At 36.6% G+C, this 24,658-nt stretch overlaps 1 protein-coding gene across 18 annotated transcripts in view; it reads right to left on the bottom strand.

The window, feature by feature from the left end:
• The window catches only part of KIF27 (kinesin family member 27), an 89,882-nt gene that overhangs the window by 17,923 nt on the left and 47,301 nt on the right, over nucleotides 1–24,658 (bottom strand). For 14 of the 18 annotated variants that reach the window (XM_060409119.1, XM_060409123.1, XM_042244829.2 and 11 more), the window contains 5 exons: nucleotides 21,784–21,981; nucleotides 13,085–13,195; nucleotides 10,163–10,339; nucleotides 3,452–3,667; nucleotides 239–445 (listed from right to left, as the gene is read on the bottom strand). In XM_060409119.1, the coding sequence (XP_060265102.1) occupies nucleotides 239–445; nucleotides 3,452–3,667; nucleotides 10,163–10,339; nucleotides 13,085–13,195; nucleotides 21,784–21,981 (909 nt within the window). The remainder of the gene's footprint in view (nucleotides 1–238; nucleotides 446–3,451; nucleotides 3,668–10,162; nucleotides 10,340–13,084; nucleotides 13,196–21,783; nucleotides 21,982–24,658) is intronic. The other 4 variants (XM_060409125.1, XM_060409129.1, XM_060409124.1 and 1 more) reach the window with 1 other exon arrangement.

Genomic DNA, 24,658 nt, shown 5'->3' with positions numbered 1-24,658 from the left:
GTGCCTGAAGAATATATGGATTAAATTCTTTGGATTTTAAAACTATTTCAAAAAGCATCCTCCTTTTAAGCGACCCTTCAATTTTAAGAACCTCACTAAAATTTAGGTCTACAATACTTGGATAAGCACAAAGATTTCGGATGACAACATTCAGTACTGTAAAGTCTGCATGTATGTGAGCTGTATACCCATCTTGATCCCTATTTATAAGAAAACCCTCTGTCCCTGAAAAACAAACCTTATTGAAATATCTGAAAAGAACAGCTCTAATCTCAACAGGACTCAGGCAAATTAGTCTTTCTAAGACATTTGCTTCACTATGAGAGAGGTTTTGAAATGAAGCTCTGAGCAAGTTCTGGCGACTCTGGATACTTTCATTCTTGTATTCAATTGCGGCTTCCAAAGCTTCAATCCCTTCTTCAAGTTGGAAAAGAACATGTTCTTCCTAGATACAATACAATAGAAATCACTCATTTTAAATGAAATAGTATAACTTGGACTTTGTCATATTCTAAGATCTTACTAGCTCTTGGGTCTAATGGACATTATCATTCTTCTACGCTTCCCTCAAACCAATCCATGGTGGCTGCCAAATAAGTATCTTGCATTTTCACCACAAAACATTACAGCGTTTTTAGTTACAGAATTCCTCATAAAATAGAAACTCAAATGTTTCTTGAAGATAAGAACTGACCCTCTAGAACTGCATATGGCCAACAGGTATATGAGAAGATAGATATTCAACATCGCTAATCATCAGGGAAATGCAAATAAAAAACCACAGTGTGATACACACCTGTCAGAATGGCCATCATCAAATAACAAATGTTGGTGAGGATACGGAGAAAAGTGAATTCTCATACACGGTTGGTGGGAATGTAAATTGGTTACAGCCACTGTGGAAAACAGTACGGAGGGTTCTCAAAACACTAAAAAAGAACTACTATATGACCCAGCAATTCTACTCCTGGGTACGTATCTGGGAAGAAAAACTAATTTGCAAAGATACATGCACCTCAATGTCCATAGCAGCTTTATTTACAACTGCCAAGGTATGGAAGCGACCTAAGTGTCCATCAATAGATGAATGGATAAAGATGTGGTATATATACATAAAGAAATACTGCTGCTGCTAAGTCGCTTCAGTCGTGTCCAACTCTGTGAGACCCCACAGACAGCAGCCCACCAGGCTCCCCCGTCTCTGGGATTCTCCAGGCAAGAACACTGGAGTGGGTTGCCATCTCCTTCTCCAATGCATGAAAGTGAAAAGTGAAAGGGAAGTCGCTCAGTCATGTCCGACTCTTAGCGACCCCATGGACTTCAGCCTACCAGGCTCCTCCATCCGTGGGATTCTCCAGGCAAGAGTACTGGAGTGGGGTGGCGGAATACTACTTGGTCATAAAAACAAAATTTTGCCATTTGCAGCAGCAACAAGAATGGACCTGGAGGGCATTATAGTGAGTAAGTCAGAGAAAGACAAATGCTGTATCACTTATACGTAGAATCTAAAACTTACAACAAACTAGTGAATATAACAGCAAAAAAAGAAGCAGACTCACAGATACAGAGAACAACATAGTGGTTACCAGTGGCAGGGCACATTATAGGGGTTGGGGAGTGGGAGGTACAATCAACTGGGAGTAAGACAGGCTACAAGGATATATTATACTACACAGGGAATATAGCCAATATTTTATAGTAACTGTACCTTTAAAAATTGTATTAAAAAATAAATAAAAATTAAAAATGGACACTCTACCACTCTGCAAACATGATTTGCTCACTCCTATCTCTATGCCTTATTTAACAGTGTTCTATCTAAAATGACCTTCTTTCTTATATCTATCAATACATACCATGTTTTTCATAATCCAGCTCAAGATTTTGATTCACCAATGCTGCCTTAATTCAATCTTCCACCAAATGATCACTGCATTGCTTTGGATAAATAATGTATTAAGTATAGCTTTATTAGGTTTCCCTGGTGGCTCAGTGATACAGAATCTGCCTGCCAATGAGGAGACATGGGTTTGATCCCTGGGTGAGGAAGACTCCCTGGAGAAGGAAGTGGCAACCCACTCCAGTATTCTTGCCTGGGAAATTCCACGGACAGAGGAGTCTGGCGGGCCACAGGCTATGGGGTTGCAAAAGATTCAGGCATGACTTAGTACTAAACAACAACAACAACATAGCTTTATTACATTATCTATAACTTGATTTTTATATTCATCAAGATTTAGAGTTTTATCAACTCTCTGTCTCTTCTCAGATGGAGTAGAATTCCTCAAGAGAAGCAAAATGTTTTCCACTTTTTTGTTTCTTCCATAGGGCCCAGGAACTGTCCTGGGCACTCAAGAATTCCTTAAATACTCAAACGTTTTGCTGAATTTTAGCCTCTCAGACCTTTAGATCTGCAGGGCTGGGGGTTGACTTTGACAGCCTTGAGGGGAAAACCTCATTCTGTGGTCCTTGGCAAAGCTACCCAAGTTAAGTTATAAAATAGGGCAGTAGAAGCTCATGATGTCATATAACCTCCAGTCAAGTTTGTCTTTCTTTCATCAACTCAATGAACAATAGTGTTATTAAATCCTCTCCCTTGTTCCTTCTTAATCAGCTCTTCAACTTCTTCTCATACTTGCTCAAATCTAAAACACTACAGAGATACAGCAAGGTGATTCCCAGCCACTTACTTTTTGTTAGTAACTTTCCCTTACTTTGGACATTGACCATAAATATTTGCAGAGAAAATCCAGGCTCAAAAGTTCATCTTTGTCTGATAAAATAATAAGTTGTGGTTACCACTGCCAACTGAAATAAAATTTTGAAAAAAGACAAAGTCTGGGACAATTTGGTAGCCAATAAATGCAACATCTTTTACATAGTTAAAAAAATAATGATGAAGAGAAGCCACATGTTCCCCTAAATGAAAACTCCTAAAAGGTATTTCTATTGGGGGCTGAATTTTGCATATTTACTTGGCTAGGACTTAGTGTGGAACAATGCTCCCGTACTTTCTAAAACAATTAACCCTTAATGCTCTAGGCCTTTGTTATAGATGATGAATTACCAAGTATCACCCAAGAAAGATGCATAAAGAAAAGGTATCTTCTTTAGAAGAAATGAGAAAAAGAGTCCCTCAAATCATTTTCTGTGTTCTGTGAAAACCTCAGCTGAGAAAGGCCATACTCAAGGCAACTGTGAGTCTCCCTATGCCTCGCAATTCTAGGAAGGGGCCACATTCATGGACCTCCATGAGAGGACATCACAGTCTCTAGTCAAGCCTTGCTTATGGCACCAAACAGGTGACAAGGAAACTCAGTACATCTGACAAAGTCTCAAGGAAACAAAGTTGATCAGGTTTATCATTTTTATGTTTGGGTAGCAAAGGTGAAGGAAATCATCCAAGTGATCCGTCATAGAGTACTTCCAGTTCCAAAGCATACTGACTTACTTCAGGTGACAACACGGTACCATTTTTAAGTTTCTCATCCACGCTGTTTCTCTGTCTCTGCAGCTGATCCTTTTCTCTCTGGAGGGCTTGTACTTGTTCTGAAATCTTTATTTTCTCCTCAGCTGTGCTGCTCTGGAGCTGCACATTCTTTTCAGACAACTCTTGGTCCAACAAGCTCAGGCGAGTTGATATTTTTAAACTGTCTGTGTTCAAAGCCTAAAAAGATAATCAACCAGACACCCTAAGGTCAGTTATTAGAAATACAGACTTTTTCCTAAATAAATTAGGAAAAAACATAGAGAAAACTACTATGTGGACATATTTTTAGCTCTTACATTATTATTTTCTCCCATGGTTTTTTTCTTTTTTGGGGGGGGGGGGCGGGCTTCATTTTCTAAGTCTTAAATTGAATGTCTTTTTTAAGTGGAGATTTTTAAAAAAATGTTTTTATTATTTATTTGGCTGTGCCTGGTCTTGGTATTTCATCAAAATAATTACATGTATATACCACCATAAGGTTTATAATTTTTTAAAAAAGTAGTCTCCTACGCCACCCTTCTCTGATTCCTGCTCCCTAGAAATGACCATCTTTAACCTTTCAAGCTATTTATTCAGGTTTATGTCCATGTTTCTAAATAACATTACCAATTTTAGGTACTGTCTACTGGTTGTCTATTATAAAAGATAAAGATTTAGCACTCTTATGCCTCCTTGTCTATATTTCCCCTCCTTATATTCTCCCAACTTAAGTTATATTACAGTTTTTATTTAAAACAATAGTTTACATGACTTTGTGAATATTATTCATAACTGAACTATCTAGGACAAAATTATCATATTTCCATCTGGAACAATTTGTTTTGGTTACCTTATAACTAATTCTTTTCCAATAGAACTATAAAATCCCTCTCAACATTATTTTTTCAGTTGATCAAAACTTAATCAGGGAATATTTTCATTCTCTTCTCTTCTGGAAACATTTTGCCTAGAGTCTCCATCCTCCTGCTCCAAACTAGACTATAGTTGTTCCTGGACTTCCTTTGGTACTATTGAAAATTTCCAGTTAGAGCACATTTTCTGGGTCCCAAGTCTTTCTTTTCCATAGCTTGTGTCCTCATTTTATGGAGCACATCCTCTAGTAGTTTCATGAGACAGGCTGGGTTATAGATAATTTTTTTCACCTGAAAATGTCTGTATTCTGCCTCCCCATTTAATTTATATTCATCTAAACAGAGAATCTTTGTTTGGATACCATTTTCCTTATGAGTTTTAAGACTGCTTCGCGTCTTCTAATGAAGAAGGTTGAGCACTCTAGTGCCATTCTGACTCTCAAGATTTATACAATGATATGCTTTTGGTAGTATTTGTTATACCCTTGATAAACTATTTCAACCCAGAGTTTCATATCTTCAGTGTTGGCAATTTTTTGTATTATGTCTTTGATAATCTCCTCTTCCCCTGTTTCCTCTGTTTTATCTTTCTGGAATTCCTGTTACTTGGATGATGGACTTTGTGGGTTTATCTGTCAATTAAATGTTATTCCTCTTATTTTCTATTTACTTTCTGAGATGTTTCTTAACATTATCCTTCAGAGCTTTTAATTTCTAAAAGTTCTTTCATGTTTTTTACAGCCTGCAATTCTTGCTTTATGGATGGGAGTATCAGCTTTTACCACCTTGAGCATAGTAAGATTTTTAAAGTTTTTTCAGCTCCTTGTTCTATCTCTAATTTCTCTGATCACCTTCTTCTTTTTTTTTTTTTTCTTTTGTTTTGGCCTCCATCTTTAATGTTAGTAGCATTCCTGAGATCTCCATCATACTTAAGAGTTAGGTAAAATGCTGATACTGCGGTGGGTTAAGATTTATGACAGTAGAACCTGGACACTTAGTTGGGGGCTCCCAAATGTAAATTGGGCATTTTAGGGCATTTTTTCCTCAGACTGTTTCAGAAAAATCAACCAATCTTCTGCTGGGAAGTGTAAGTCTGGCTGCCTGCATTTAGGGATATATGAAGGGGTTAGGGAATGGATATGTCAGGATTCAGACTTTCATTCATTCCCTGTTTATTTTGACTTACCCCAGCCCTCTGCTGTACTTGGCTCAATCTTCAGAAAATAAATCATTTAGTCCAGAATTAGGAAAGGATGGTTTCCCGACCATGCCCTGTTTTCATTCTCAAGCCTCACTCCTCCCTTCTAAAATTCATGGTCCCTTCATTGCTGAGTTTTTTTTTTTTCACGTTTATGTGAATTATAGCTTGTGAAGCTGTCACTAAGAAAGCTAAAGATAAAGGCTTGACTCTCATTGGTATCCCTCATCTAGGCACTTGGATTTCAGCTTTTTCTGTTCTGCTAAGCCAGTAACCACTTATCTATCTCCTTTCCAGCTTACATTTTTTGGGTAACCTTTTGTCTTCTGTCATCTCCCCTACTAATTTTTCCCTTTATGTGTTTACAGGTTTTTTTCAGTAATAGCTTTATTAAAATACAGTTCATATACATCGATTTAAAGTGTACAATTCGATGGTTTTAAGTATATTTGCAAACTTGTGCAACCATCACCATAATCAATCTTAGAACATTTTCAGCAGTCTCTCAGAAGAAACTCTATGCCCACTAACACTCACTCTACTTCCTCGCCAAGCCCTGATCTAGTTCTAAGTAACCAGTATTCTACTTTCTGTCTCTATGAAACTGTCTACTATGACTGACTTCTTTCATTTAACATAATGTTTTCAGAGTTCATCCATGTTGTAGCACGTATCAGTGCTTCATTCCTTTCTACTGTTGAATAATATTCCGTTATATGAATGTGTACCACATTTCGTTTATACATTGTCAGTTGAAGGACACTGGGTTGCTCTCATTTTTTTACTATTACAAATAATACTGTTTTGAATATTCATGTACAAGTTTTGTGTGCACTTATGTCTTCACTTGATTTGAATGTACACCTAGGAGTGGATGCTAGGTCATTTGGTAATTCTATGTTCAACATGTTATCCAAAGTAACTGCACCATTTTACAATCCCACCAGCAATGTGTAAGAGTTCCAATTCCTTCACATCCTCACTAAAATTATTTTTCTGATTATAATCATCCTAGTGGGTATGAAGCAGTATCTCATTTAAATTTTGATTTGCATTTACCGGATGGCTATGATGTTGAGCATCTTTCAACGTGCTTACTGGCCATTCACAAATCTTTGGAGAAATTTCTATCTGAATCCTTTGTCCATTTTTAAACTGGGTTGCCTTTTTATTACTGAGCTTTTAAAGAGTTCTACATCTGTTCTAAATACACACTTAATGATGTACAAACACCTTCTCCCATTCTATGGGTTATCTTTTCAGTTTCTGGATGGTGTTCTTTACATTACAAATGCTTTTAATATTGATGAAGTCCAATTTATCTAATTTTTTCTGTTGTTTGTGTTTTAGGTGTAATATTCAATAAACCACTGGTTAACCTAAGGTCACAAAAAGTTATACTTATGTTTCTTTCTAAGATGCTTATAGTTTTAGCACTTACATTTAGGTCTTTGATTCATTTTATTTGTATATGGTATGAATTTAGCCTTTTTAAGATAAATTTTTTTAAAAAATTTACTTTTGGCTGTGCTGGGTCTTTATTGCTGAATGGACTTTCCTCTAGTTGTAGTGAGAGCAGGCCACTCTAGCTGTGGAGTGAGGGTTTCTCATTGCAGTGGCTTCTCTTGTTGTGGAGCATGGGCTTTAGCATGTGGGCTTCAGAAGTTGAAGTTCATGGGCTATGGGGTACAGGTTCAACAGTTGTGGCACATAGGCTTAGTTGCTCCACGGCATGTAGGATTTTCCTGGACCAGGGATCAAACCTGTGTCTACTGCATTCGCAGGTGGATTCTTTACCAATGAGCCACCAGGGAAGCCTTAATATAGGCTTTTTTATACTGTGTTTCTTGTCTGAAATGGATACGATCATATCTTATAGTATTTCTTAAATACTGAAAAAATATGTAATATGCTTTGTTTTATCTTTTGTAATATCCTCTGTTCAAAAAGAACCCTGAAATATGTCTCAAGTTTCTCTTCTGTTTAATTAAAACTATCTTCAAAGAATCAATTTTGCTATGATCTACTGGCTTCCCTGGTGGTTCAGAGGTTAAAGCATCTGCCTACGATGCAGGAGACCTGGGTTCGATCCCTGGGTCAGGAAGATCCCCTGGAGAAGGAAATGGCAACCCACTCCAGTACTCTTTCCTGGAGAATCCCATGGACGGAGGAGCCTGGTGGGCTACAGTCCACGGGGTCACAAAGAGTCGGACACGACTGAGCGACTTGACTTCACTTCACTGTGGGTTTCATTTATTTGCACTCTATGCTTACCTCAGTATGTTCCTACTTCCTAAATATTACATCTCGTTGAAACTAGAAAACATCTACTTTCTTTTCTTTGCTCTTCCTGCATCATAAAGTAAATGTATTTCAGGAATAAGAGTTTCCTTCTCACTCCTTTCTTTTTCTGTTTTTTCTGTTTTTGATACAGAACGTATCATAAAGGTCCCAGGTATTTTCTTCTGTTTATTCACTTGATACATTGATTTGTAAATCCTCTTTGCTGTCATTACATGTTTCTTTTTTGCGGGGAGGCGGGCAGCTTCTAAAACCTGACCCTGACAGCTAGTGTGGACAAGTTACCTGGATGGAGCACCAGCAACTAGGCTGGATAGAAGGGCTACCCCTACCCCAATGTCCAATAGCCTGCTGCTAAAAGCTATCTCGACATGTTTGGGAAACAGAAGACAGAGCAGAGGTTAAGTGCAGATCTTGTTCACATGTTACACTAAGGTGGAGAAGTTAAGAACACGTCAAAAAATCACCCCAGACCTAGTGGTACATCTATGCTGGATGAAAGGTAGGTTTTTAAATAAAGAGGCAGAGCTTATTCCATGATTCCACGACTGACCTCAGACTCAAGGTCAGCTGGAAGCAAAGGTTTGTGCAGAAAGCTTTTACAATTTAAAAAAATTGAAGTATAATTGATTTATAATGTCGTGCCAATCTCTGCTGTACAGTGACTCAGTTATATACATATATACATTATTTTTTATATAATCCATAATGGTTTATCACAGGACATTGAATATAGTTCCCTGGGCTATACATTAGGATCTTGTTGTTTATCCATTCTAATGTAATAGCTGGGATCTACCAACCCCAAACTCCAAGTCCATCCCTCCCCCACTCTCCCTTGGCAAACACAGGTCTATGAGTCTGTTTCTGTTTTATAAACAGGTTCATTTGTGCCATATTTTAGATCCCACATACAAGTGATATTATATGGGATTTGTCTTTCTCTTTGTAGAGAAAGTTTTCTTAAACTCTAGGGCAAGTCAGCTTTATTTTCAGATGCTACTGTTGCTACTGCTATTATTAAAAAAACTTCTCCTGGTCCTTATAATACTTCTACAGTCATTTTTCAAAATCTGAAACTGAGGCAAAGTCCTTCATAAAACCACTTATCTGAATGGCTCATAAAACCCAAGTCCTACAACAAAAATTTTTGTAAAGATACTCAAGTCTATAAGTAGAAAAATAAACAAATCTGTATTATACAAAGTCTTCTTTCTTTTGTAGGAATTGTAAGTAGTAGTATCAGTTCAGTTCAGTCACTCAGTCGTGCCGACTCTTTGCAACCCCATGAATCGCAGCACGCCAGGCCTCCCTGTCCATCACCAACTCCTGCAGTTCACTCAGACTCACGTCCATCAAGTCCGTGATGCCATCCAGCCATCTCATCCTCTGTCGTCCCCTTCTCCTCCTGCCCTCAATCCCTCCCAGCATCAAAGTCTTTTCCAATGAGTCAATTCTTTGCATGAGGTGGCCAAAGTACTAGAGTTTCAGCTTTAGCATCATTCCTTCCAAAGAAATCCCAGGGCTGATCTCCTTCAGAATGGACTGGTTGGATCTCTTTGCAGTCCAAGGGACTCTCAAGAGTCTTCTCCAACACCACAGTTCAAACACATCAATTCTTCAGTGCTCAGCTTTCTTCACAGTCCAACTCTCACATCCATACATGACAACAGGAAAAACCATAGCCTTGACTAGACGGACCTTAGTCGGCAAAGTAATGTCTCTGCTTTTGAATATGCTATCTAGGTTGCTCATAACTTTTCTTCCAAGGAGTAGTAGTATAGTTGGATCATTTTCAAGTCTGTTCTTCCAGATTACCAATGTTCACTCAACCTTCACCCAATGTTCACTCTCTAATGGTACAGATTATTTTTAAAATATCCACTAAGGCTTCCATAGGAAATGGCAAGCAAGTTATTCTAAATGGTTTCATAGTTTCTGTTTGGGATAATAAAAAGTTTGGAAATAGATAATAGTGATGTTGTAAACACTGAATATAATTAATGCTGATGAACTGTACACTTTAAAATGGTCAAAATGGTAAATTTTATGTTATGTATAACACACTACAATTTTTAAAATATCACCAAAAGTTACTAATAGATAACTCATACTTGGTAGAACACTGAACATTTTACTTCAAAACTGCAATAGATTTTACTGATGGTCATTAAATAAGCACTAATAAGCCAAATACACTGAAAACCAGAAAAGTTTTCTTTTGGTTTCTAACTTCACAGTGGTTTGATTTACCTTATAGAAAAATAAATCTCAATTTATATGGTTTACAACCAGAGTCAAAGAGCATATTAAATAGAATACCTGACTAGATCGCAACTTCTTACTTTCCAGGTGGCTCTTCTCCTGTAACAGGGCCTCCTTCTTTGAAACTATGGCCTCGCGTTTCTTTAAGTCTTCTTCCAGCTCCTCTAATTCTTGGCGTTGGTTCAGAACTTTCTCTACTTCTTCATCTAACCATTTCTTTTGTTTATCCAATTTCTACATTAAAAGTCCAAAGAAATGTTACAATTTGTTTTTCTTCACCATAAAATTTATATGGTAATAATATAACTTCAGACTAACTAAACACCTTAAATGAACATTTAAAAGCTATCTGGAACACCGTAAATGAACAGTGAGAATAACAAAACAGTGTCTGTCCAAAACTGTCAAGAAGTGGTTCTAAGTTAACATCTTCCTTTGTTGTTTTATAAGGAGTTAAAATTTATTCCTTGAAAATGCTTGAGTCTGGGATTTTTAAGGCTGTCAGTTTTCTTTATATATACTGAGAGTCAGTTCTGAGAACACGCTGGAAATCTTATCTGTTCCAGAGGTGCTTACCTCCATCTCAGCACTAATGAATGAGCTCCTTGCCTGACTGCAGGGACAAAGCTTTTTGCCTCTCTAGCCCCAGTGCCTGCTATACTGCCTTGCCTATGATTGACTCTCAATAAAATGTTATATGAATGACTGAATGAATTTCTGATTCAATTAACCAAGGAGGTGACTAAATGAATAGCCATAGTGGAAAGACATAGGTGATAAGGCATGAAAATCTACTCTGCATTGTAACCTGTCAACATCAAATAATTATAAAATAAATTGCGCTGTAAAGATTTTCAAAACAAGCATCTCAGTATTATCTTGAGCTAAGGGTACCTAGAAATAAGTACAAACAAAAATGTGAGTGGAATAACTGTCCAAGATGGACTCTACCAAGTGCCCATCTGCTCTGGGACAGAGTAATGAAGCAATGCTTCCTAAATAACAAGAAAACAAATCAATATAGTATTATTTTCCAGTTCTTCTCAAACTTGATTAAAAAAAATACCTGTTCCCAGAAATCTATATTAAGACAATAAGACAGTGAATATGCATGAGAAAAAATGAGCAAAGTGGCCAAGGCAAAGTGAGATCCAGAGTCCAGGGCTGTGTAGTTTTTCATCCAGACCTAGATAGTATGGTCCTATAAGCAACAGCACATGTGAATAATACTAAACCCTAAAATAGCAGCTCTACAATTACTAGAACAGTAAGGATATCCCAGAACAATGACAGAAATACTTTAGTTTGATTATATCCAGCTCTATCTTAGAAACGCCACACATGAGACCCTATGAAGACTAGCAACTAAAACATAATCTACAAACATTTCTTGACTGAGTAGGGTTTGAAAGTTAAGTAAGAGATCTTCTGTAAGCTCCATTCCAATAAAAGAGAAACTAAAAAATGATGATTGTTGATAATAAATGCTGTATACAGCTAACTCCTAGGTATATGTATGCCAAAATGGAGGGTGGGATCGGTTCTATCTGAGAAATGGAAGTAACATCAATGCCTGCCTCAGAGTAGGCAATACTTTAGCTGTGCTTTGAGGACTGGGTGCTGTGCTGTGCTTAGTCACTCAGTCGCGTTGGATACTCTGCGTCCCCATGGACTGTAGCCCGCCAGGTCCAGGGAAGCCCTTGAGGATTGGGTAGCAGTCTGCTAACATAATAGGTGTTTTAGAGAAACAATAATAAATGAATGAATTTTCCTGCGCTGGAAATAATAAAGTTATGATCTGTGTAATTCACAGTATCTTAGTAAGTTTTCTGAAAATTTCTTACTTTGTCTCTTCTCTCTTACAGTAAATAGTCCTACCACACAGTGCCGATTTTAAATACTTTCTTCTTATAAAAGAGTTTCATATCAAAACAAGGTCCTATTATAAGCTTTTTGGATAATCATATTGATTAATTTATAATCTTTAGAGTCAAATTCTGGAAAATGTTGTTTTAGAACACTAAAAAGCAGGAAGGTTTTTTTTGTTTGTTTATTATTTTAACCCAATAAAGTCAATGCCGGCTGTGAGAACCTATTATTGTATTCATTTAAATTTAGATTCTTAACATTTTGTAAAGCGGCGCTAACTATGCTATGCTTTCCTACCTCTGCTACTCCTCCACATACCCTTCCACCCAGAAATAATATTACCAGGCATGTCAGAGAGAAAGCTCTTTAACTAATTTCTAAAAAGCACTAGTAAACTGAGAACACATGCATGTCCTAAATCTTACTGTTAAAATATTAATATATAAGACTTAAGAAGAGCAAATAATATTTTCAGAATTAGGTTGATGCATTTGCATTTGAGGGTAATTATAGTTTTATGTACAGTAATTTTTAAGACTTTTAGTACTGTGATTCCTAATTTACATAAAATTTTGTTTCTCTGAACTTTGATATTAATTTATTAATTTCATTTTTTAAATGTGGCATTAAGACAATAGCTTTTTAATATATGACATATGGTGCATATACAATTTGGTTGTGTTTGAGTAGAGAGCTCTTTTTGTTAGAAATATATCTGTTTCCAGAGGAATAAACCAGTCTTGACATAAGGATAAACACAATCTAGTTTTCATGTTTACATTTCACAACATTCAAATAAACTCATTTCTACTGAAGTAAGAATACAGCATTCATGTTGATGTTTGGTAGAAACCAACACAATACTGTAAAGCAATTATCTTTCAATTTAAAATAAACAAATTCAAAACAAAACAAAAGTACAGCAAATTTCTGGATGAGAAATTAATTTTTAATAACAGAAATGTTCCAGGAGAAATATTAGAAATTTTGTACTCCAGTGGCAAAGTCTAGTGTTTGAAGATTTCATTTACAGTCCACCTCTTTTTACGTCTACTTAGACAATCATCAAATTGAAAAGAAACCAGGAAACACTAAATAGAATTGACAAACCTGGAGTTGGTCTATACTTCCAAAAGAACCTTTTCTCCTTTTCATCTTAAATGAATCAAGGTCCTCAGCTTTCAGTTTTAGATCTTTCTGTTCTGTTTTTAACTGCAGTTCCTATAGAAAACAGGAATTTAAATCACCTTATTGCTTTTACTACATGGCCATCATTAAGTATTTATGCAGATAATCAATTTAATACTTACTTTCCTACTTGCAAAGAGAAAGAAAACAAGTAGATGAAGCTTGGGGCTATTAAGGAAGAAAATAATGTTAGCCCTTCATTCAAGCAATAAAATCTCACAGCAAAAATCAGCATTTACTAGGAAAGCTAGGTATTTTTTTCATTTTTCGCCTGTTACAAATTATAGTAACAGGGGTAACAGTATGAAACTTATAAATCCAGTTTTCTCTTGCCTTTCTGAGTTCATTACCTTCAGTGAGTCCACCCAAGGTACCCATATACAACAGGGATATTAGAATTTATCACAGGAGAAATGTAAAAAGAAAAGTAATACTCAGGTTCCAGCATTCAAAACTCAGATTTTGCAGCATGAGAATAGTCTTTCAAGACTGATCATGGTCCTCTGAAGAGTATTTTCCAAATTCCTTCAGTTTCCATTCACATCTTAAGGGTCAAGTCAAGAGGGCCCATGTGTTCTACTGGGGTTTAGAGACGATGTTACTGTCCACCACCAAAGCTTAGCAGGAATCTGGAAGGAGGCCATGAACTCAAAGTGGGCTGGTCCGCACTGCTATTTCTTACTGGTCCATGATGGATAAGTACAGAAATTAAAAGTAAGTGTTTAGAACCTTTTACAACAATTCAACAGAATAATTTTATGTCTATTGAATCTAATAATTAAAAGATAGACTTATTGCATATTTTAATTTTTATTTCATTTTTCTACTAGTTCTTGTTTTACAAAGGTATTGGGCTCTGACAAATTCATAATAAAGTGAAAATTGTACCTTGTGTGTGTGTGTGTTAGTTGCTCAGTTGTGTCCAACTCTTTGTGACCCCATGGACTATAGCCCACCAGGCTTCTCTGTCCATGGAATTTCCCAGGCAAGAATACTGGAGTGGGTTGCCATTTCCTTCTCTAAAGGATCTTCCCCACCCAGTGATCAAATCCGAGTCTCCTGCATTGCAGGCAGATTCTTTACCATCTGAGTTACCAGGGAAGACCCCCAAATTGTACATTTTCCATAGGGAATTTTGGAAGTACTGAAAAAAAGGAAGTAAAAGGGAAGTCTACCATTTTCCAGGTCTGGAAATGGCAGAAAGGAGGAAAAAGAGAGTAAGAAATATGTGTGTCCCAGTTTTCCTCTTGAGTTTTGACCTAGGAAGGGGATAATAAGTAAAGGTGTCACTGAGGGCAGAGAGAATGGGGACTGCAGTGCAGAGGCTTCACACCCACATAAGTCCATGCAGTCTTGCTGAAAGAACAGAACTACGATCAGGGAACAGCAACTAATTAGACTCCTTGCACTTGGAGAATGAGGACGACGAGGTAAGGACAAATAGGGAAAAGAGACGAAGCCAAAGCTCCTCTACACTCTACACTAAACGTGAGACCAGTCTATAGACTATATTGGCTTCACACCAGGGGCCAGGAGGGAAAGGTGGAAAGGGAGAGCAGATTCCAGCCAGTCACATGCAAGAACCAAATGAAACTCAAGAAGTCCCTCCTCCTCAACTCCATGTGATGTAATAAAGCTGCACAATGGAACACCACATACACTAGAGCCTACCTTTGAGAAGCATGGAGAGCAGGAAATTGAATATTCTTGTTCAAGAGAACTGAGAATTATTTGAAGAAAATGTCTAAACTATCAGAATAAGGTTTGAACAGATTGGATATTTGGTTAGTTCCTATGATATTTCCAGCAATTATTATGACATGGATTGGGCTAGTCAGGTTGGGAGAAGTGTCATAAAGAACACAAGGCTACTATAGATTCAATAAAGAAATTTTCTATGCCCACTTGAGTTGAATTATGGGTGAATTTAGACCCTCTTATATTTACTAACCATTAATTTTTCATGCTTCCCTATTGCTTGTTCACAGTTGTAATTCAGCTCCTGTCACAGTCACGGCGACTTTAGGATGCTGAAATAAAGGCATCTTATACCAGGGTTGACTCTCTACTATTCGTTTTTCTACACATGCTTTGAAAGTATGTAACAGGTGATCTAATCCCCTCTTCTGTATGTTGCTCTAGACATTATTACCTTTACCACATATTGTAATCTCTAACATAATATTAAAATAGCTGTCTACCAGGTACTATGCTATGCTTTTTACATCTATTTAATTATCCCATTTAATCCTCACAATAATCCTATGAAACAGATACCATTATAAATCCCATTTTACAGATGAGGAAATTGGTGCTTAGAGAAGTAAAAGTCCCATATCACACACTGATCCACAATTTCAGGGGTTCCCATACCTCTTCTTTACTATTTCTGTTAAGAACTGCTGCTCTAAGAAGAACCTATGCAGAAGTCCTAGTATTCACTGGAAATGGTTTAGTCAAGTGAAAAATGAAATGTTAGAAAGCTAGTTCTGAACAAGATGTCCCTTAGGACTCTAAGCAGATGCTGTTTTTGCATGAAGTAATAGAAATTTCAATATATCTTCAGGGCAGACTGTTCCTTTTCCTGGAATACTGAGAGAGATGGCTAGAAGGAACAAAATTACCCTAGATAAAGGTGTTAAGTTTTAGTTACCAGAAGAGTTGCATTTCAGCAGACTATGTATTCTACTCAAAAGCTTTCTTTTCCTTAAACAAAGATTTAGAGAGTGCTATGTCTTGTTGGTTTAAGCCAGGATTCGTGAGAGATGAGAAGCTGAGAACCAAAGACCACAGGACTGAGAGGCAGGCCTGCTCCTCAGATTGGAGGAAGGACTGCAGCACACAGATCAGGCTGTTGGCAATGAATGAGAACTGACCATCAGAAGATTCAGCCTGTGGAACTTTTTAGTTCACTGGATACGGGTAAGGAGGAAGATGACACAGTCAAGAGTGATTGATTAATTTCTAGTTTACTCAACTGAATGCACTGAAACGTCATGTAAAGTACACAAGAAAACTTTACTTTCTCCCCCATTAAGGGAGCAGGGAGGAAGAGTAGTGAGAAGATAAGTAAAAAAGATCCTGAATTCACCTATAAGTCAGTCAGTTCAGTCGCTCCATTGTGTCCAACTCTTTGCGACCCCATAGACTGCAGCACACCAGGCCTCCCTGTCTATCACCAACTCCTGGAGTTTACTCAAACTCACGTCCATTGAGTTGGTGACACCATCCAACCATCTCATCCTCTGTTGTCCCCTTCTCCTCCCACCTTCAATCTTTCCCAGCATCAGGGTCTTTCCCAATGAGTCAGTTCTTCACATCAGGTGGCCAAAGTATTGGAGTTTCAGTGTCAGCATCGGTCCTTCCAATGAATATTTAGGACTGATTTCCTTTAGGATGGACTGGTTGGATCTCCTTGCTGTCCAAGGGACTCTCAAGAGTCCTCTCCAATACCACAGTTCAAAAGCATCAGTTCTTTGGTGCTCAGCTTTCTTTGTAATCCACTCTCACATCCATACATGACCACTGGAAAAACCACAGCTTTGACTAGACAGACCTTTGTTGGAGAAGTAATGTCTCTCCTTTTTAATATGCTGTCCAGGTTGGTCATAACTTTCCTTCCAGGAGTAAGTGTCTTTTAATTTCATGGCTGCAATCACCATCTGCAGTGATTTTGGAGCCCAAAAAAATAAAGTCTGACACTGTTTCCACTGTTTCCCCATCTATTTGCCATGAAGTGATGGGACCAGATACCATGATCTTCGTTTTCAGAATGTTGAGCTTTAAGCCAACTTTTTCACTCTCCTCTTTCACTTTCATCAAGGGGCTCTTTAGTTCTTCTTTGCTTTCTGCCATAAGGGTGGTGTCATCTACATATGTGAGATTATTGATATTTCTTCTGGCAATCTTGATTCCAGTTTGTACTTCATCCAGTCTAGCATTTCTCAAGATGTACTCTGCATATAAGTTAAATAAGCAGGGTGACAATATACACCCTTGACATATTCCTTTCCAAATTTGGAAACAGTCTGTTGTTCCATGTGCAGTTGTTACTTGCTTCTTGACCTGCATACAGATTTCTCAAGAGGCAGGTCAGGTGGTCTGGTATTCCCATCTCTTGAAGAATTTTCCACAGTGTGTTGTGATCCATACAGTCAAAGGCTTTCGTATTAAGATATTAAGAAGAGGTAGAAGAATATATACAAGAACTATACAAAAAATATCTTCATGACCCAGATAATCCCAATGGTATGATCACTCACCTAGAGCCAGACATCCTGGAATGTGAAGTCAAGTGGGCCTTACAAAGCATCACTATGAACAAAGCTAGTGGAGGTGATGGAATTCCAGCTGAACTATTTCAAATCCTAAAAGATGATGCTGTGAAAGTGCTATACTCAATATGCCAGCAAATTTGGAAAACTCAGCAGTGGCCACAGGACTGGAAAAGGTCAGTTTTCATTCCAATCCTAAAGAAAGGCAATGCCAAAGAATACTCAAACTACTGCACAATTGCACTCATCTCACACACTAGCAAAGTAATGCTCAAAATTCTCCAGGCCAGGTTTCAACAGTACGTGAACCGTGAACTTCCAGATGTTCAAGCCGGATTTAGAGAAGGCAGAGGAACCAGAGATCAAACTGCCAACATCCACTGGATCATCGAAAAAGCAAGAGAGTTCCAGAAAAAAACATCTATTTCTGCTTTATTGACTATGCCAAACCCTTTGACTGTGTGGATCACCTATAAGACAACCCAATAAAGATGCCAGTGGTTGGATATGTGAATCCATAGCTCTAACGGCAAATCTGGTATTAAGGATTAAACCTGGGAGTTGTCAGAGTTAAACTGCAGTCATGGGAAAAGAGATGAGATGTCACCCAGGCCAAAGTATGGAAGAAAAGGAGGACATAGGCTAGAGTCTGGAGTAATTCCCATAAGCAAAGAAACAATAGTGTAGGATAAGCTGGCAAAGACAAAGAACAAGCAATTAGAGAAGAAAAAATAACAAGGTAAATATAACTTTACAAATGCAAAGGGGAAAATATCTCAAGATGGAGGAAGTGGTTAACTATGTTGAATGCAGTGTTAAGGACTTCAGTCACAGAGAGAGCACTGATGTACTTCTCAAGAGCTTGAAGTGAATGGCACCACCAAGACCCAGAAATCAGACTGGAGAAGACAAGAGAACAAATGAAAAGAAAAGAAACAGAATCAAATATAGTAAACTTTTCCAAGCAGTTTGGTTATAAAGGGAAGAAGAGAGAGACAGAAGTATAAAGTTGATGAAGAATAATTTTCGGATGAGAAAAATCTAAGCTGTTTAAAGAAAGAATCTAGCAGAAAAAGAAAAGCTGGAAATATAGGAACAGAAAGACATAAATGAGATAAAGCACTAAGTGCTTAGCACAGTATTGAATGAAGATAAATAATAAATGTTATTTATTTTCTATAATAATAAGTATCACAATATTAAGAATGAGTAACTCAAGAATATTAAGAAAGCAATTCCATTTACAGTAACATCTAAAAGAATAAAATATCTGGGAATAAATTTAGCCAAGAAGGTAAAATACTAGCACACTAAAAATTTTAAAATACTATGAAAGAAATTAAAGAAGAAATGAAAAGACCACCCCAGGGATTCTTCCGTGACTAGGTGGTAGAGTCCACCTGCCAATGCAGTAGACACCGGTGCAATCCCTGATTCAGGAAGATCTGACATGCTGTGGAGCAATGAAGCCCCTGCAAAACAACTACTGAGCCCTTGTTCTAGATCCCAGAAACTACAACAACTGAGCCCACACATTGCAACTAATAAGCCCTTGTGCCAAGAGCCCATGCTCCCCAATAAGAGAAGCCACTGCAATGAGACACCTGCTCACTGCAATGACGAGTAGCCCTTCACTTACCACAACTACAGAAAAAACTCCAGACCAATTAAGACTCAGCATAGCCAGAAAATGAAATAAATAAATAAATAAAATGGAGAAAATATTAAAAATAAAAAAAGACACCCCATGCTCCTGGATGAGAAAACTTAATATTGCCACGATGCCAATACATCGTGTATGCCAATACATCTGAGACCTACACAGTCAACACAATCTGTATCAAAATTCCAATGACCTTTTTGCCAAAATGGAAAAGCTGACCCTTAAATTCATATGGAATTGCAAAGGTCCTTGAATAGCCAAAACAATGCTGGAAAAGTACAAAGTTGGAGGACTTAATTCCCAATTTCAAAATCTACTGCAAAGCTACTGTAATCAAAACAGTGTGTACTGGCACAAGGACAGACACAGAAACAAATGGAATAGAACTAAATGTTTAGAAACAAATTCATAGATCTATAGTCAACTGATTTTTGACAAGGGTACCAAGTCCATTCAACAGAAAAATAACTGTCTTTCAATAGATGGTGCTAGAATTCCACATGCAAAAGAATGAAGGTAGTCCCCTACCTCACACCACATACAAAAATTAACTCAAAATGGCCCAAGGACCTAAACACAAGAGCTAAAACCATAAAACTCCAGAAGACAACACAGGGGTGGTTAAGTCCTTATGACCTTAGATCTGGAAATTAATTCTTAGATATGACACTAAAAGCACAAGCGAAAAAAAGGAAATATAGATAAACTGGAACAACATAAAAATGTAAAACTTTGGCACATCAAAGAATATTATCAAGAAAATGCAAAGATAATCTACAGAATGCAGAAACATATTTGGAAGTCATGTATCAAAGTTTAATGTCCAGAACAGAGTGAATTCCCACAACTAGTTACAAAAGACAATCCAATTTAAAAAGACAACTTCAAAAGACTTTTCTCCAAACAAGATACACAAATGGCCAATAAGTATATGAAAAGATGTTCAATATCATTAGTCAATATGGAAATACAAATCAAAATCATAATGACATTGCACTTCACATGTACTTGGGTGACTATAACAAAAAAGAAAGAGAAAATAAGTGTGGATGAAGATGAGAAATCAGGCCCCTCAAACATTGTTGGTGAGAATGTAAAATCGTGCTGTCACTATCAGAAACAGTTGGTGGTTCCTGAAAAAGCTAAGCATAGAATTAGCATATGACCCAGGGATTCCACATCAAGGTATTTCAAGTCCAAATTGAAAGCAGGGACATGAACAGTTACTTCTATGCCAATGTTTATCACAGCACTATTCAACAGCCAAAAGGTGGAAACAACCCAAGTGTCTATCAGATAAATGTAGAAAAAAAATGTTGTGTATGTATGTAATGGAATATTACCCAGTCCTTTTTATAAAGGAATGCAGTTCTGATATATACAACAACATGGCTGAACCTTGAAAACTTTATGCTAAAATGAAATAAGCCAGACACAGGACAAATATTGCATGATTTCACTTTTATAAAATGTTGAGAATAGGAAAATTCATAAATATAGAAGTAGATTAAGATTACCAGGCGCTGGGGGAAAGAGGGCAGAAAAGGGACTCACTGCTTAATGGTTACTGAGGGTGATGAAAAAGTTTAAAAAAAGATAGAGACAATGGTTGCACAACACTGTGAATGTAACTAATGCCATTGAATTATATGCTTAAACAAGGTAAAAATGTTCAATTTCATATTATATTTTACCACAGTTTATAAAAATCAATGATGTAATATACCAAAACTCACTGAACTATGTATACACTTTACACTGGTAAACTGTATGATATGTGAAGTATATCTCAATAGTGTTTAAAAAAAAAATAAAGAATCAGTAACTTGGCTTAAATGCTCTTTAAGTTCCCTTTCATGTCTAAATTCTGTCATTCTTTTTTCTAAGGTCTGAGAATATGTTACTTTCCTAAGTTTAAAATCTAGGAAACCTCCAATTATGTCCCAAACCTTGGGTTTGGCTTAACATTTCAATAGAACAGAGCCTGGTACACAGTGCTAGATAAGTGTTCGTTATTGTTGTTATTATGATTATTATCAGCCTCCTTTTCTTCAGAAGAGCCCTACTGAGGCAAGTATGATAAGGATATTTAAGAATTAACAGACACAGAGAGGGTAAGTGATTTTCCCAATAAATGGTCCAGCCAAGAATGAGAGAGTTGGGATTTGAACACACACTAGCCAAGCTCCAGAGCCTGGGCTGATACCACTAGTTCCTCCCAGCCTACAACTGCTAGGCACAGAGGTCTGATCACTTTTCTGCACACTAGGAATGAAATGGTACCGTCATTTTTACCTCGTACTTTTTCCTATGCTGATACCTGGACAAGGCATGTCAAAGCACTTTGAAAATGGGAAATCCTAGTCAAATTTTAGATATTTTTTAGAAAGTCAGCTTCATAAATTTATGTTTTTGACAGCCTCAACTGAAGTTAAGGTCCTAGTTAGAGAAATTATCATTGCACTTTCTTTCGTGAAGTCAAAGCCTTCAAGACAGTACTCAGAATTCAATAAATAGCTTTTACTATGTAGATCAACAAAGTTTTAAGGTGAATGGGAACAGCAGCCAAGGACAGGCCAAGGTTAGATACTTCACAAGCCAACTGAATCAAGACCTTGGTTTCATTAGCTCTGAGCCATTGAACATTTCATATTATGCTTAGCAGGAAAGTATGACAATATTACTTTGATTTTTTGTTGATCCCGCTTAATTTCTGCATCCAGTTGCTTCCTTTTTTCGTTTTCTTCTCGAAGTCTTTTTTGCAGCTGTACCTTTTGATATTTCATGTGATCTACATTCTGCTCTAGTTCATTAGCACGTTTCTCATTTTGGATTGACAGTGATGCCAATTTCTTACTATTTTGATGCTTTCTCTGTAAGACCTGGATCACATGGAATATTTAAAAATGAAAAAGTGCATTTCTCATATCCTTCCAGTGAACTTAAAACTCTTCATTTAATTACGCATGTTGGCATTTCTTCCTAGATTTTAATTTATTCTTGACAGTTTCACAATTGTTTTCTATATTTCTACTTTTACAATCAGTCAACTATCATAATTTTCACAAGATGTAAAGAATGATGAACCTTCCTGGTGCTGGCAGCCAAAAAGAACAAAACCAACATCGCTGCTTCTTTTTTTGAGTGTTTTAATTTAAATATACTTTATGTACATAATAAAAATTAAAACAATACAAAACTGAACTTACATTTAAAAAGACACATCTCAGATGGCTAATCTACCTGTCCTGCTTCCTGAAACAGTATTCTTTGAGAAATAATTTATATGCATATAAATAACTTTATGTATATATATTCTAGGTAGACTATTCTCCACCTCCTTTTTTTCTATATAATTTATCTTGTTCTTTCTATGTGACTGTATAGTATTCTATTGTACTCATATTTAAAATCCAGCTATAGCCTAAATCATTAATCCCTGAGTTAAAATGATCAGAAATGATACCATTTTCCCAGACAGCAACCATTATAATTATTTTAATTATCATAAATAAAGTTTTCCTCTCTAGCGAAAGTTATCCATAGACAGCACTAAAAATCTGTGAACATCTGTGAAGAGCTTACTGTACTAATATAAAATACCAGTGTTTCAATTTAATCTTGATCAAACAAACATAGATTTGTATTACGTACTTTAGCATTACACTAAGTATATCTCACATGAAATAAAGTTAAGGTGAGGTTATTTGTAAGTTATGCAAACTACAATTAATTATTTCCTTTATCTTGGCAATAAACTGCTGGGGGAAAAAATTTTGTTTTAATTAAGTATTCACAGATGCATTGTAGCTTAGGAGCAGGGCTATTCAAAGGGTGGTCTGTGGACCAGCACCAGTCACAGACTGCTGTCAGCCTGCACCATGAAGGACATTATTAGACTCAGCTGATGGTGTTTCTATACAAGACTTTTTTTGATTAGGGAAGCTGTGCTCGTATTTACCCTTATCCCGCTGTAGACCAATAATGAACAATCTGCAGTGGACTACTTTGAGTACTACTAGCTTGGATGCCACAGAACTCTGCAGTTTCCCAAGCCTGAATTTGGACCCTGGTTTTGTCGCTTATTTTTGACAGTAATTGCAATATTGGAGCAAAAATGTTAATATTAGTACTGTAGTGTCTTTTCCACATGATATTGAAAACATCAGTCTAAGTACTGATAATCTTATTTAAAAGTGAGATAGGTTGTCATTGTCTTGTGCTTATTCCACAGATGCTCAAATGTGGAATGTGCACTCTGTTAGCATTAAAATATTAATACAACATATAATGCTATATATATATATAAAGGCAAAGAACACAGATTTCAGATTTTTTAATTAAAACAAATTTAAGTTTTAAAAACTAAAATAACTTCATTTTACCAATAAAACAACTAGTATTTCAATATTTTTAAATGGTATGAACTGTTAGTGTACCAAAAACCACTTTTATCATCACAATTATATGACTATGAGTAAGTTATTCTACCTTCATAAACCTGTTTCCTCATTTGTAAGCATGTAAAAATACACACTTTAAAGGATTAAATAATATATACAAAACATCTTGTGTGTATAGAGCACTTTGTAGACACTTAACTATCACCATCCTTCTTCTCCCTACCACCATCCTTGTCCTCTTGAGCATCCCCAGCTATGCATGTATATAGCAAAGGTACAGAAATTTCTAAAACTACAAGGGAAACTTATTTCAGTCCTTGGCCTATCAGAATTTCTTTTGAACTTAAGTAAATTCTTTCCTTTCCTTATCAGTACTTTCAGCAGAAAAAGTTACACAGCAAGAAACATGGAAAACAAAAAAGGACATGATAATTCACAAACACTATAAATAATCCTTCATGTAATCTTTTAATCTCAATCATAAAAATAATCTTTGCTAAATCCACAAATAAGGCTTAAGGTATAGATTTATATGGCAAACATAATAACCTCCATAGAAAAATAATAATTTTGGCTGTAACCTACTTAGAAAAATAATAATTTTGGCTATCTCAAGGAAATTGGGAAAAAACACAGACACGTGAAGACTAAACAATGTGCTACTAAGCAACCAATGGGTTCACAAAGAAAAGAATCAAAAATACCTTGAGACAAATAAAAATGGAAACACAACTGTCCAAAATCTATGGGACACAGCAAAAGCAGTTGTAAGAGGAAAGTGGACAGAGATACAGGCTTACATCAAGAGACAAGAAAATCTCAAATAAACAATCTTCTAACATTACACCTAAAGAAACTAAGAAAAGAAGAGCAACCAAAGCCCAGAGTTAGTAGAAGAAAGAAAACAATAAAGATCACAGTAGAAATAAATAAAATAGAGACTAAAAGAACACAACAGAAAAGATCAATACTAAGAGCTGGTTCTTTGAAAAGATAAATAAAATTGACAAGTTAGCCAGGCTCAGCAAGAAAAAAAGAGATAAAATAAAATCAGAAATGAAAGAGAATTTGTTTCTGGATTTGTATTCTGATGCCACAGAAATGCTGTGGTGTGAAGAGTCTTCAGAGTCCCTCAGACAGCGAGGAGAGCCAAGCA

This window comes from Ovis aries, chromosome 2 (assembly GCF_016772045.2).
Source record: "Ovis aries strain OAR_USU_Benz2616 breed Rambouillet chromosome 2, ARS-UI_Ramb_v3.0, whole genome shotgun sequence".
NCBI classification, from domain to species: Eukaryota; Metazoa; Chordata; class Mammalia; order Artiodactyla; family Bovidae; genus Ovis; species Ovis aries.
The sequence above is the reverse complement of the archived record's forward strand: the minus strand, read 5'-3'. Positions and strand labels throughout refer to the sequence as shown.